This window comes from Myotis davidii, unplaced genomic scaffold, assembly GCF_000327345.1.
Source record: "Myotis davidii unplaced genomic scaffold, ASM32734v1 scaffold36, whole genome shotgun sequence".
Classification (NCBI taxonomy): Eukaryota; Metazoa; Chordata; class Mammalia; order Chiroptera; family Vespertilionidae; genus Myotis; species Myotis davidii.
The window spans coordinates 828,557-840,384 of NW_006287829.1; the positions used below are offsets into that span (position 1 = coordinate 828,557).

General features: G+C 40.8%; 1 protein-coding gene across 1 annotated transcript in view; it reads left to right on the forward strand.

Annotated features, from left to right (window-relative positions):
- The window catches only part of LOC102769979 (zinc finger protein 217-like), a 32,762-nt gene that overhangs the window by 20,630 nt on the left and 304 nt on the right, over window positions 1-11,828 (forward strand). The window contains exon 2 of the mRNA XM_015561233.1: window positions 9,337-11,816. Within this exon, the coding sequence (XP_015416719.1) occupies window positions 9,337-11,816 (2,480 nt within the window). The remainder of the gene's footprint in view (window positions 1-9,336; window positions 11,817-11,828) is intronic.

An 11,828-nucleotide genomic window follows, 5' to 3' on the forward strand; every position in this document is an offset into this window, starting at 1 on the left:
GTCCCAGCTTTTACTGTCTCTGTGTCTGTCTCTTTAATTTTCTCAATTCCCCATTGCCCCTACTCAGGACTCATGTCTGCTCTCTAGGTGCACTGGACATGGTCCAAGAGAGAAATACTTAATATTGTAATATTTACTGAACAATACAATAGACTAATAAATAGTAGATGTTTTACAATGATAAATAATTATCCTTTTTGTAAATTGAAGAACCACCCTCTATTCTGTCTCCTGAATATATGATTCTAAAATATTTGTGTCAAATAAAATATATATCAAGTAGGTACTTGAAAATTCATCTTCTCAGCTACTTTCTTTGAGCAAACATGGTTGGATTATTTATAATCTTAGAGACACCAATGACTTTCAGTTATGTCTTGTTTATATTTATGTGATTTTGACAAAATCAAGAGTTGAAAATATTAGTGTAAAGTTGATTTAACTAAAGAAAAAAATAATTAAAAGGCTAATCAGTATTATTGACAGAAACACAAACTATACTTTTATGACTCACATGGTAATTATTTAATAACTAGAGGCCCAGTGCATGAAACTCATGCACTGGGCGGTGGGGGGGGCGGGTGTCCCTCAGTCCAGCCTGCACCCTCTCCAATCTGGGATCCCTCAAGGGATGTTGGCAGTCAGACATCCCTCTCACAATCTGGGACTGTTGGCTCCCAACCGCTCGCCTGCCTGATTGCCCCTAACTGCTTCTGCCTGCCAGCCTGATCACCCCCTAACCACTCCCCTGCCAGCCTGATTGATTCCTAAATGCTCCACTGCCTGCCCAATCTCCCCCAACTGCCCTCCCCTGCTGGCGAGGTCTCCACTAACTGCCCTCCCTTGCTGGCCTGGTTGCCCCCAACTACCCTCCACTGCTGGCCATCTTGTGGCTGGGGGTGCCACCATCTTTGAGGGCAGGGAAGTCAATTAGCATATTCCCTCCTTATTGGTTGTAGGCCCCTCCATCTTTGCAATGGTGTGAGGGTCAATTATCATATTTCCTCTTTACAAGATAGGATGCCTCTCATAACATGGTGAAGAAAAATGAAGCCCAGAGTTACAATGTATAGAACTATTAAGAGTATTTCCTATGTATTGACACATCTCTGATTTTAATGATGGTGTCTAAAATTAGAAAGTATTAGGTTATAGCTTCAGTTTGTTAGATATTTAATACAAGGTTTTAAGAATAAACTACACACATTACTTTTTTAGCTCAGTGCACATTCTGTTTTGCCAAACATGTTAAGTACTTCTAGAAATCAAATAGAAGATTATTTCAATTATAGAGAGAGTGGTTAGGTAAGGCCAGCCAAGTATCCTGGTAAAGAGATAAAGGATTAGTCTCTGACTTTAGGAAGTACCTACTCCAATGCAGAAATCAGATAAGTATCAGATGATGACAAATCATTAAAATCCATGTTCCCGTGACAAGAATCATGGGCTTCAGTTACTTTTTCCACTTGTTCATTTGGAGTGCAACTACCTCCTTTCCACACCTTTATCTCATTAAAGGTTTCATAATGCAGTCCCCACCTTGGTTTCTTTGGACATATTTCTCTGACACCATTGAGGATTGATTCAGTGTCCCATCTCTGTGTCCAGATACTATGTTAAACTTTCCAAAGGCATATGATATTGGAGTACAGTGCGTTTGTGTGTGTATTTAAGTGTGGGTGTTTAACATTTTTAAAAAACTTTTCTGACACAATAGCATTGCCTTCAAGAAAATGCTCTGCTGGCCATCAATTGCCATGAGAAGAAAACCCAAACAACTTTTCCACTGCCGACTTGAGCCCATCCTGTCCCCCATAAAGCCCTTCATTGTTTTCTTCAATCCCGCTAACATTTTCCTCTCTTTCTTTTCCTTTTTTCCCCTCTTTCTCTTTTACTTCTTTCCTTCCTTCCTTCTTCCTTCTTTCCTTTGTTTCTTTTTTCTTTATTTCTTCAAACACTTCAAGCCACTCTCCACTTTATAATTGGTACAATATTTCCTCTAAGCCTGCAGTGTCTTCTTCGTATTGGCAAGTCTTAAAATATAACAACCACGCTAAAGAACATCATTCAGAACATTTGCTCTAAAGCAACCATGGGAACTTTCTCAAGCAATTCTCTATCCCACTACCCTATTTTGCTTCATTTCTAACATTTTTTAATGTTCTAAAATTAGCTTATTTCATTTTGAGTGTATCTTCACCAATTAGAACATAGCTTTTATTTTTTTAATTAATTTATTTTTAATCCTCACCTGAGGATATTCTTCCATTGATTTTTAGAGAGAGTGGAAGAGAGAGGGAAAGAAAAAGAGAAATATCGATGTGAGAGAAACAGATGGATCGGCTGTCTGATTGGTTGCCTCTCACACAAGCCCCAAGCAGGGCCCGGCCCATATTGGAGCAGAATTGAACCCAGGACCCTTCAAGTCTGGAGGCCGACACTCTATCCACTGAGCCAAACTGGCTAGGGCAGAACATAAGTTTTTAGAAAGCAGAGTCCCAGACCTTTGGTGTCGAGTAAATGTTCAATGAACACATACATACATAGATTTGTATTTTTGAATGAGTAACCTTTTTCTATCAATAGATAAACAAATATATTCATGTGGGTTGGAGAGGGCAGACTCTCTGAATCACTTATTTCACATCTATTTCTTAAAGAATGGGTGGTTTGCTCCCAGAACATATCTAAGCCAATATTATACTCCCCTATGTGTGGGGGAAGTTTACTATCACTTCACTAAATGCCTCACTCAAATCTCCTTTATCTTAAAAATGTTTAGATAGTTGCTGTGCTACATATGGCGGGAAAAAGGATAGCGAAAACTGCAAGCTACTTGGTTGATTGCCTTCCAAGTCAGTTATATTTTTCAATTTAAATGTGAGAGATAATCAATACACTGGAATGTATTCCAGGTGTGTTTTCAAAACAGCAAACTGCAAATGTGATATGACCTGAGGCTGGAGAAGCTGTGAGTGTGTGGGTAACAGTCGATTTCAGTAACATCACTGAGCAGAAGCAGCGAGAGGAATTCTGAAAACTGGGAATGCAGCTTTTTCAGTAGAGGCATTTAAGCATTAGGCAGGTCCTGCTTTTTCTCTTCCCAAACTACTGAAGCATCTTATCAAATGTCATTCACCATCTTACAGTAATTTGACTTTATTTATTTACCAGGGCTATTGCTACTTAGGCTTGAGCTAACCCCTATGAGGAAAGCATTTTGAACAGATACAGTACATTATTACAAGATATGAGTCACTGTAGGTTCTGAGAGAAAAAAAAAAGTATCTATTCACTCAAGAAATAACTTATGCATTAGAAGAATTGGATCAATTTTCTTCAGGAAGCATAAAGTATTATTTTAGCTAACTGCTCAGACATTTTCCAAATAATAAAATTTATTCTACAAAGCCTTTCATGACATATAGTCCTGTTCTTCTTTTCTTTAAATTTCTTAGGCTTTTTATGAAGTTTTTCTATCGGCTTCAATATAGTCTCCCTTTGATTCATTTATTCATCAATAAATGTTTATTGTGAAATTAACAAGTACCAGGGACTCATCTATCCTGGTGAATTAAGCAAGTCCCTAGCCTCGCAGAGCTTATGTGCTATAGGAATTCATTAGCTAGCTTTTAAGCAACAGTTATTACGTTCCAGCATTCTTCACAGTGCTTCAGTGGCCACTATTGTTACTATCATTTCCCATTTGAAAGAAAAGGAAAGTAAAGCTCAGGCATGTAAATCACTTTTTTCAAGGTCACCAAGCTGGTAAGTCATAAAAATGAGATAGAAATACAGTTTGTCCACGTCTATGTGTTTAGCTGCCATGTTATTTGGCCCTTTTAAGAGGGGACTCTTTAATATTTATGTCTAGGCTACTCATATGCTTCTTAGTATGTTTAAATAAGCTTAATGTTTTAAAAAATATAATAACTTCCAGAAAATCTTAAAAATGTAGAAAACACTCATATTAACACCATGTTATAACTATTACTCTCTAAATATTCATATATGATTCAATCTGTAAACATTTTTAATAATAATGCATGAGCATAACCATTCCCTACCTTTTTCATTTTATAATTAATTATCTATAATAATAAAAGGGTAATATGCTAATTAGGCCAGATGTCCTTCCTGATGAAGCTGGGGTAGGAGGGAAGCCAGCCTGGGTCCCGGGTGCCTGCCAGCGTCTGGAGGAGGGAAGCCCGGGTCCTGGGTGCCAGAGGGAAGCCGGTGCCAGCAGGCAGGGGAAGGAAGGCCTACTCTTGCACGAATTTTCATGCATCAGGCCTCTAGTATTTTTATAATGCTATATTGAGTTGATAATAATTATTTTATAGGCTGTATAAATCCGAGTTGATATATAATTATATATAATATATATATTGGTTGTTGACACTCTCAATGACAGATATTTTACTCCATTGAGGGGAAGAAAACCCTAACTTTATCACATAAAATAACACTTTGGAATTTTAATTCAAATTAAATTAATCACATAAAAATTATGTAACATGTTTATGGTAGCCAGTCTTTCCTGTACTATGATTTGTCTGGAAAAATGTACTTTAACATGTATTACTGATATCCTACCATTCACCATTCTTAATAAGACTTAAGAATATTGAATTGGCAGGAAACAGTCTCCAAGTTTAAGAAGCTGCTAATTTAGTTCGGGACAACAGAATCTAAAACAATGTGAGAGATAGGAGCATATAAAAAGGCATCTAGCCCTAGCAGGTTTGGCTCACTGGATTGAGTGTCGGCCTGGGACTTAAGGGTCCCAGGTTCGATTCCGGTCAGAGGCATCTAGTTTATTAATGTGGTGCTAATGAAATGAGTAGGACAGAAAGGGCTTCTGGACAGGGTGTCACTTACACAGAGGTTTAAACGGGGGCTGGAGATTGCTTGTTTGGGATAGTGTATTAGTCTGTTCAGGCTGCTATCACAAGAAACCACAGACTGAGTAGCTTAAATCACAGAAGTTTATTTTCTCAAAGTTTTGGAGGCTGGGCGTCTAAGATCAAGGTGCCAAGAGTTGGTTTCTGCTGAGACCTCTCTTCCTGGTTTGTAGATGGTTTCCTATGGCTGTGTCCTCAGAAGGCCTCTTCTCTGTGTGAACTCCGAGAGATAGAGATCTGTTATCTTTCTGCTCATAAGGACACAAATCCATTGGTATTAGGGTTCCAACTCATGACCTCACTTAACTAGCTAAAGGCTCTGTCTTCAAATGCAGTCATATTGGGGGTAAAGGCTTCATATAAATTTCAGGAAGACAAAGTTCAGTCAGTAACAGATGAAGAGGAGGAGAGTAGGGATAACTAAGAGGTAAGTCCAGAGAAAGGAAATGTATAGAGATAGAATTAATAAACTGTCCGTTTAAATAATAATTTTTTAAATTTATGAGAAAGATAAGAGACGATTATAACATATCATCTAAGAAGAGATCCAATGGAAACTTCCAATAAAATTAACAAGATCAATTTGATCAAATCACTTAAAACAAAATAGAAAATCAGTTGTTGAACAGCATTTCTGGTTTTTAGATTTGTTTACAGTCAGGGTCAAACATGAATAATGAACTTACTTGATTATAAATTCATTCTGAATAATCTGCTCTTAATATTTTTGCAAAGATAATAATAAAATTGTTATTTATAGAATGTGAGAGAAGACCATATATGGGGAAGGGAGGATAGATTGTTGACAAATATGTATATCCAACAGAAGTCTCTATAGAAAGTAAAAGTTTGTCAGGAGCATATTCTTTCTTTTTGGCCAACATCTGGACAAACATTGATAAAGTGAAATTATAAAATGTATCTTCAACATATCACAATGCTGTACAAACATCTTAAAAGGCCACCTGATTTTTTTGATATATGAAATTTCTTAATATATTGAGGAGACAGGTTTCATAAAATATTCCTTTGCAGACCTGCAATATAGGTTAATATGACAGCAACATTTTGGACATATTCTCAGAGAATAAAAAATGATCTTTAATAAAATTTTAACACTCTGATTTATAAAACAGCTGGAGATAGTAAACTGTAATAAATTAATCTATTATGAATTATGAAATTATTAATACAGCTCGACTTAAACATCTGTGGTTCACGGAAATTACTTGGAATTATTTATCAGTGCCATTTCCCCTTCCTGCCTTCCCTAACCACATTTGATGAATGGGGTTGGCATATCTTTGTCATTACATAGGAAAACATATGGCTCAGGGTTTAAAAGTTAAATTACATGAATATTTATAAATACAGTCAAAAACCCAGAAATTCTAAAATATTTAAATGATTGAGAATTGGTGTTCAACTTGAAAGCGAGAGAAAATGTGGGATTTAAAATAGCTACTATTTCGTAATTTATTATTAATTGCTACACTATGCTAACAGCTTTAATGCCTATATTTAATTTAACTGTTCAAACATTTTATAAATAAAGATAGAGTAACTCACTAATATTCACATTGCTAGTAAGTTATGAAGCCAAAATTTGAAACCTAGTATATCTGATTCACAGTTCCAGGTATATCTTCCTCATCTAGATAACTGGAAAAATATACCGTGTCTTCTTTCCTGAGTGGAAATAATGAGCAAATTGTACCATTGAAGTTGTTGTAATATTATTTCTTCAGATGTGGTTGGTTTACCTACCTCATCCCATTAGCTGTCTGTATGAGGGACACAGATACTGTAAGTCTAAAAAGAAGCCAGATGAAAAGCTGCTGGAGCGTTCCCTGTTGCCACCAACACAGTGCCCAAAGCTTTCATGGTGGGAACACTTTATTTTTACGTATCTCAAATGATGATTCAACCTGTGGCACTTAGTACAGTGAAAACCTTCTCAAATGGGTGGGATACAAAGTTCTTTGGACACCAGATGTTACATCAGAAAAAAAGAAAATTTCTGGACAAATCCAATAAATTAAGTGATGGTGGTGCCATGTTTTTTTGTCATGGTTCAGAACAAGGAAGATTGCAGATGGCGTACAGAGGAAAAGTCAAAGCTTGTACTTATTGAAATTGATGGACGATGGTAGTCAATATGAAAATAAACTCTCTTTTACTCATTTTTTCACACCTTAATCCAATTCATTTGAGCCATTTCAAACAAGGATTCTTAATGTTATTCCTCCTCTTCCCTTCATGTAAATTCATTCTAATGAGGATTTACTCCCCGATCAGAGCCAGGTCAACTGGAATTCATTTAGGTCCAAATTCAAGTCCAAAACTCCTTTTTAAAATATAAACTCTATAGCTTAGATTTGAAGCAGCCCAATAAATGTCAAACTTATTCCCCACCAAATTTGGAACCAATTGAGATACACTCAGGATTTAGATAAAAGTAAATGCAAATAGAAGTTTTCTTATGGAAAGCACAGAATCAAAGGATGTTTTATAAATATGTGGCATCAATGAGATCCATGGTACCGAAATCCCACAGGCAACCATGGATAATGACAGATATATCTAGAGGGCTGGGACTTTTACTTTTTTTTTTTTTTTTTAAATATTTTATTGATTTTTCACAGAGAGGAAGGGAGAGAGATAGAGAGTTAGAAACATCGATGAGAGAGACATCGATCAGCTGCCTCCTGCACACCCCCCACTGGGGATGTGCCCGCAACCAAGGTACATGCCCTTGACCGGAATCGAACCTGGGACCTTTCAGTCCGCAGGCCGACGCTCTATCCACTGAGCCAAACCGGTTTTGGCGGGACTTTTACTTTTTAATTAACTATATGACCAAAAACTGTATACTCTTTACACTCATCTATAACAGAGGAAGAAAGGAAATGGATTAAATATGCATGCCCATGTCTGGATCTCAAACCATCAATAAGAAAGTATTTTTTTCTTTAAGAAATGACATAGAGGGTAGAGGTAATAAACAAGTTATTGCTGATTGCCCATCCGGGGTTGCTCAGTAGTTGAGCATCAACCTATGAACCAGGAGGTCATAGTTCGATTCTCAGTCAGGGCACATGCCTGGGTAGTGGACTCAATCCCTAGTGTGGCATATGAGGAGGCAGCTAATCAATGATTTTCTCTCATCATTGATGTGTCCATCTCTCTCTTCCTCTCTGAAATCAATAAAAATATATTTTTCTAAAGAATGATTGCTGATTGATGTTTCTTATAAGGAAAATATAATAAAAGAACAGAAACCCATGCAAATACTAGACTCATATTCAGTGCCTAAAAAGCTTCTGTTTTAACTTTTTCCTATATGTACTCTGAGAAGCATTCCAATTTCTCCTGAGACATGGGACCAACCTCTAAAGTAGAATTTAATAATCTCCTCAGATTATACCCATGTTCTTTCCCAAATCGCTGAAGAGCCATAATCCAAGAAAGGCATACTTTGAAAGCAAAGCCAAAATAACGTCAGCCAGAAGTAGCACAAAGGAGAAAAGATGAGGTCTTTCCTTCTGAGCTTATTGTCCGGCTGCAGCTAAGACAGAATCATGGTAGCTGCATGACTAACCATAAAGTATACAGTGCCAGAAGCCGGTCCATCCTTGCTGCTTGACACAGTCGCTGCAGGGAAGAAACATCTGCACAGCATATGTTCAAGGGACCTGGCGTATATGGCATACTGTTCGTAATATGTTTGCTCCTCTTCTTAGAGCTATGAGTTTTAACCAAGGTCACCTCTCTGAGAAAGGTTGTTTCCCCAGGTGGGGATTTTTCCCTGGAGTTAGGGAGGGAATAAAACACCTTAGCTAAGTGCCAGGCGGGTAATTAATCACTTTAACCATGAACAATCACAATTAAGCTACATAATCTTCACTTAGGATAATCTCCTTCAGTTACTTCCTTGTAGCTTAATAGAACAATAGAGTAACCTTGGAATGGAGATAAGAAACGCCCTAACCTTTGGAATAGAATTGATAGGATTAAAATCAACTGATATAAATACAGATGTAGCAAGACAGAACTTGGCCTTTTTGGTTTGCGAAGCAATCACTTCTCTTCCAGGATTGTTCCGAGCCAGGTGGACTGGCAGGCTCAGAGAGCAAGAGTCTCCAGGTTCCAGACACTGCCTCCACTTCCGAAAGTTTTGGAAATCTTGTCTCCAGATTGCTGGAATTGACTTGCTCAACCGACTCATTCGCTCTCAGTGGAGACAAAGAGAGGTAATGCTTTGTGCTGACTTATATTAGAATCAAAGCATCACGGAAAGAACCAGTGATACTGTCATTGAGCTTCCTAAGACTTCTGAAGACAACAAGTTAGAGGAATATACATTTTCTTTTGAACTTTTATAACAAATATTTGATCTAGTTTTGAAGCCCAGGACTGCTGGGGGTGTGAGTGACAAGTATTACAAGTCGCCTTATTCCAAGTCCAGAAATTCCTCAGCCAGATTCTTATTTTATACACAGTCCTGAAGTGACAGGAAACATACCAACTCAATCCCTCTTAGTGTATATGGATGGACCGGAAGTTATTGGCAATTCTCTTGGCAGCCAGATGGAGCTAGATGATGCCATGCCAGTAAAAGGGACCACCACTGTTCCTTTCAGAGCCACGCAAGAGAAGAGCATCATCCAAATCGAAGGCTACACGCCCTTGGACTGCATGTTCTGCAGTCAGACCTTCACCCACTCTGAAGACCTCAATAAGCACGTGCTGCTGCAGCACCGGCCCATCCTCTGTGAGCCCGCAGTTCTGCGTGTGGAAGCAGAGTATCTCAGCCCTCTAGATAAAGGCCAAGTGCGAACAGAACCCCCCAAGGACAAGAGTGGCAAAGGGAATGAAGACCTGAGCTGTGAAGTGTGTGGGCAGACGTTCAGAGTTGCGTTTGACGTGGAGATCCACATGAAGAAACACAAGGACTCTTTCACCTATGGGTGTCACGTGTGTGGACGGAGGTTCAAGGAGCCCTGGTTTCTGAAGAGCCACATGCGAACACACAACCGCAAGTCGGGGGCCAAGAGCAAGCTGCAGCAGGGCTTGGAAAGTCCGGTCACCATCAACGAGGTTGTCCAGGAGCAGGCTGCGGAGAGCATCTCCTCTCCTTTCAAGATGTGCATGGTTTGTGGCTTCCTATTTCCAAATATAGAAGGTCTCACTGATCACAGGAAGATGCACACCAAAGACACGGCTGACGGTGACAGCAGTCCCCAGGCAGACTCTCAGCAGACGGGGATGCCAGTCCCTAGAGACGAGTTCCTGCAGTTCTTAAACCTCAGGCCCAAAGCTCAGCCTGAAACCGTGAAGCAGCCCACCAGATGGATACCTCAGCTCGACCCATTCACCACCTGCCAGGCCTGGCAGCTGGCCGAGAAGCCTAGACATGCCAACGGTGAAGTGCCTTCTGGGGACGCGGACCCCAAGTTTTCCAGTAAGAGTGAGCAGTCCACGCATTGCTCTGAGTGTGGCAAGGGGTTCAGAACTTACCACCAGCTGGTCCTGCACTCAAGAGTCCACAAGAAGGACCGGAGGACAGATGCTGAGTCGCCCCCCATGTGTGTGGATGGCCGGCAGCTGAGGACATGCTCTCCAGACCTAGCGGGCACCCTGGGTGAAAACAGAGCCACAGATCGAGAAGGAGGCTCTGAAGATGGATCCGCGGACGGACTTCCCGAAGGCCTCCATCTGGATCAAAATGATGATGGAGGCAAAATAAAGCATCTGACATCCTCAAGAGAATGTAGTTACTGTGGAAAGCTTTCCCGTTCAAATTACTACCTCAATATTCATCTCAGAACGCATACAAGTGAAAAACCATACAAATGTGAGTTTTGTGACTATGCTGCAGCCCAGAAGGCCTCTCTACGGTATCACTTGGAGAGACACCACAAAGATAAGCAGGTCGATGTGGCCGCTGAGGTCAAGAGCAAAGGGAAAAACCAGGAAGCGGAAGATGTACTACTCATCGCCGACAGTGCGCAAACCAGCAATTTGAAAAGATTTTCCGATGGTGCCAAAGATGTGAAAGGCAGCCCACCTGCCAAGCAACCTAGGAGGATGGCCCCTGGCCTTCAGAATGTTCTGGGCAGCACTGTCCTCTCGCCAGTACACAAAGATACTCCGGATTTCAATAAAAATGCAACTGAAGGTAGTGCTGATCAGCTAGGCAGACACCCTGCCCCTGCTTATTTGGACGTGTTAAAGCAGAGACCGGCGCCCGAAGCTCAGGCCATCAACCTGGCTCGCAGAGAAGTGGCTGCTCCGCCTCATCCTCACCCAGACGCCACTGCCGCCCACAAGGCCGAGGTTGGCCTCAAAGAGAAGGCAGAGGTGGCAGCAGACAGCAGAGTGAAGCCCAGCATGGACTGTCAAGAGGAGCCTTTAAATTTAACCCTCGGGGCCCTTCACAGTTGCCCCGCAATTTCTTTGAGCAAGAGTTTAATCCCAAGTCTCACCTGCCCATTTTGTACTTTCAAGACCTTTTATCCAGAAGTTTTAATGATGCATCAGAGACTGGAGCATAAATACAATCCCGATGGTCACAAAAACTGCAGAAACAAGGCTTGGCTTGGAAACAGATGCACTGGCTGCCCACCAGCTCTAGTGGGAGAAGACGTGCCTTCCTTGTCCAGTTTCCCCAAGCCCAAGCCCAGGCCCAAGCCCGCCTTCCCAGCCCAGTCCAAGACCCTGCCGTCCGAGAAGGGGAAGCCGGGCCCCGCAGGGCCAGGCAAGGCCCCTCTGGCCTCAGGGACTGACTCTAGCACTTTAGCCCCCAGTAACCTGAAGTCGCACAGGCCACAGCCCAGCATTGGGGTGCAGGGGGCTTCAGCCGCCAGGCAGCAGCCCTCGGAGATGTTTTCTAAAAGCGGAGTTTCTCCTGCCCCGGAGCAG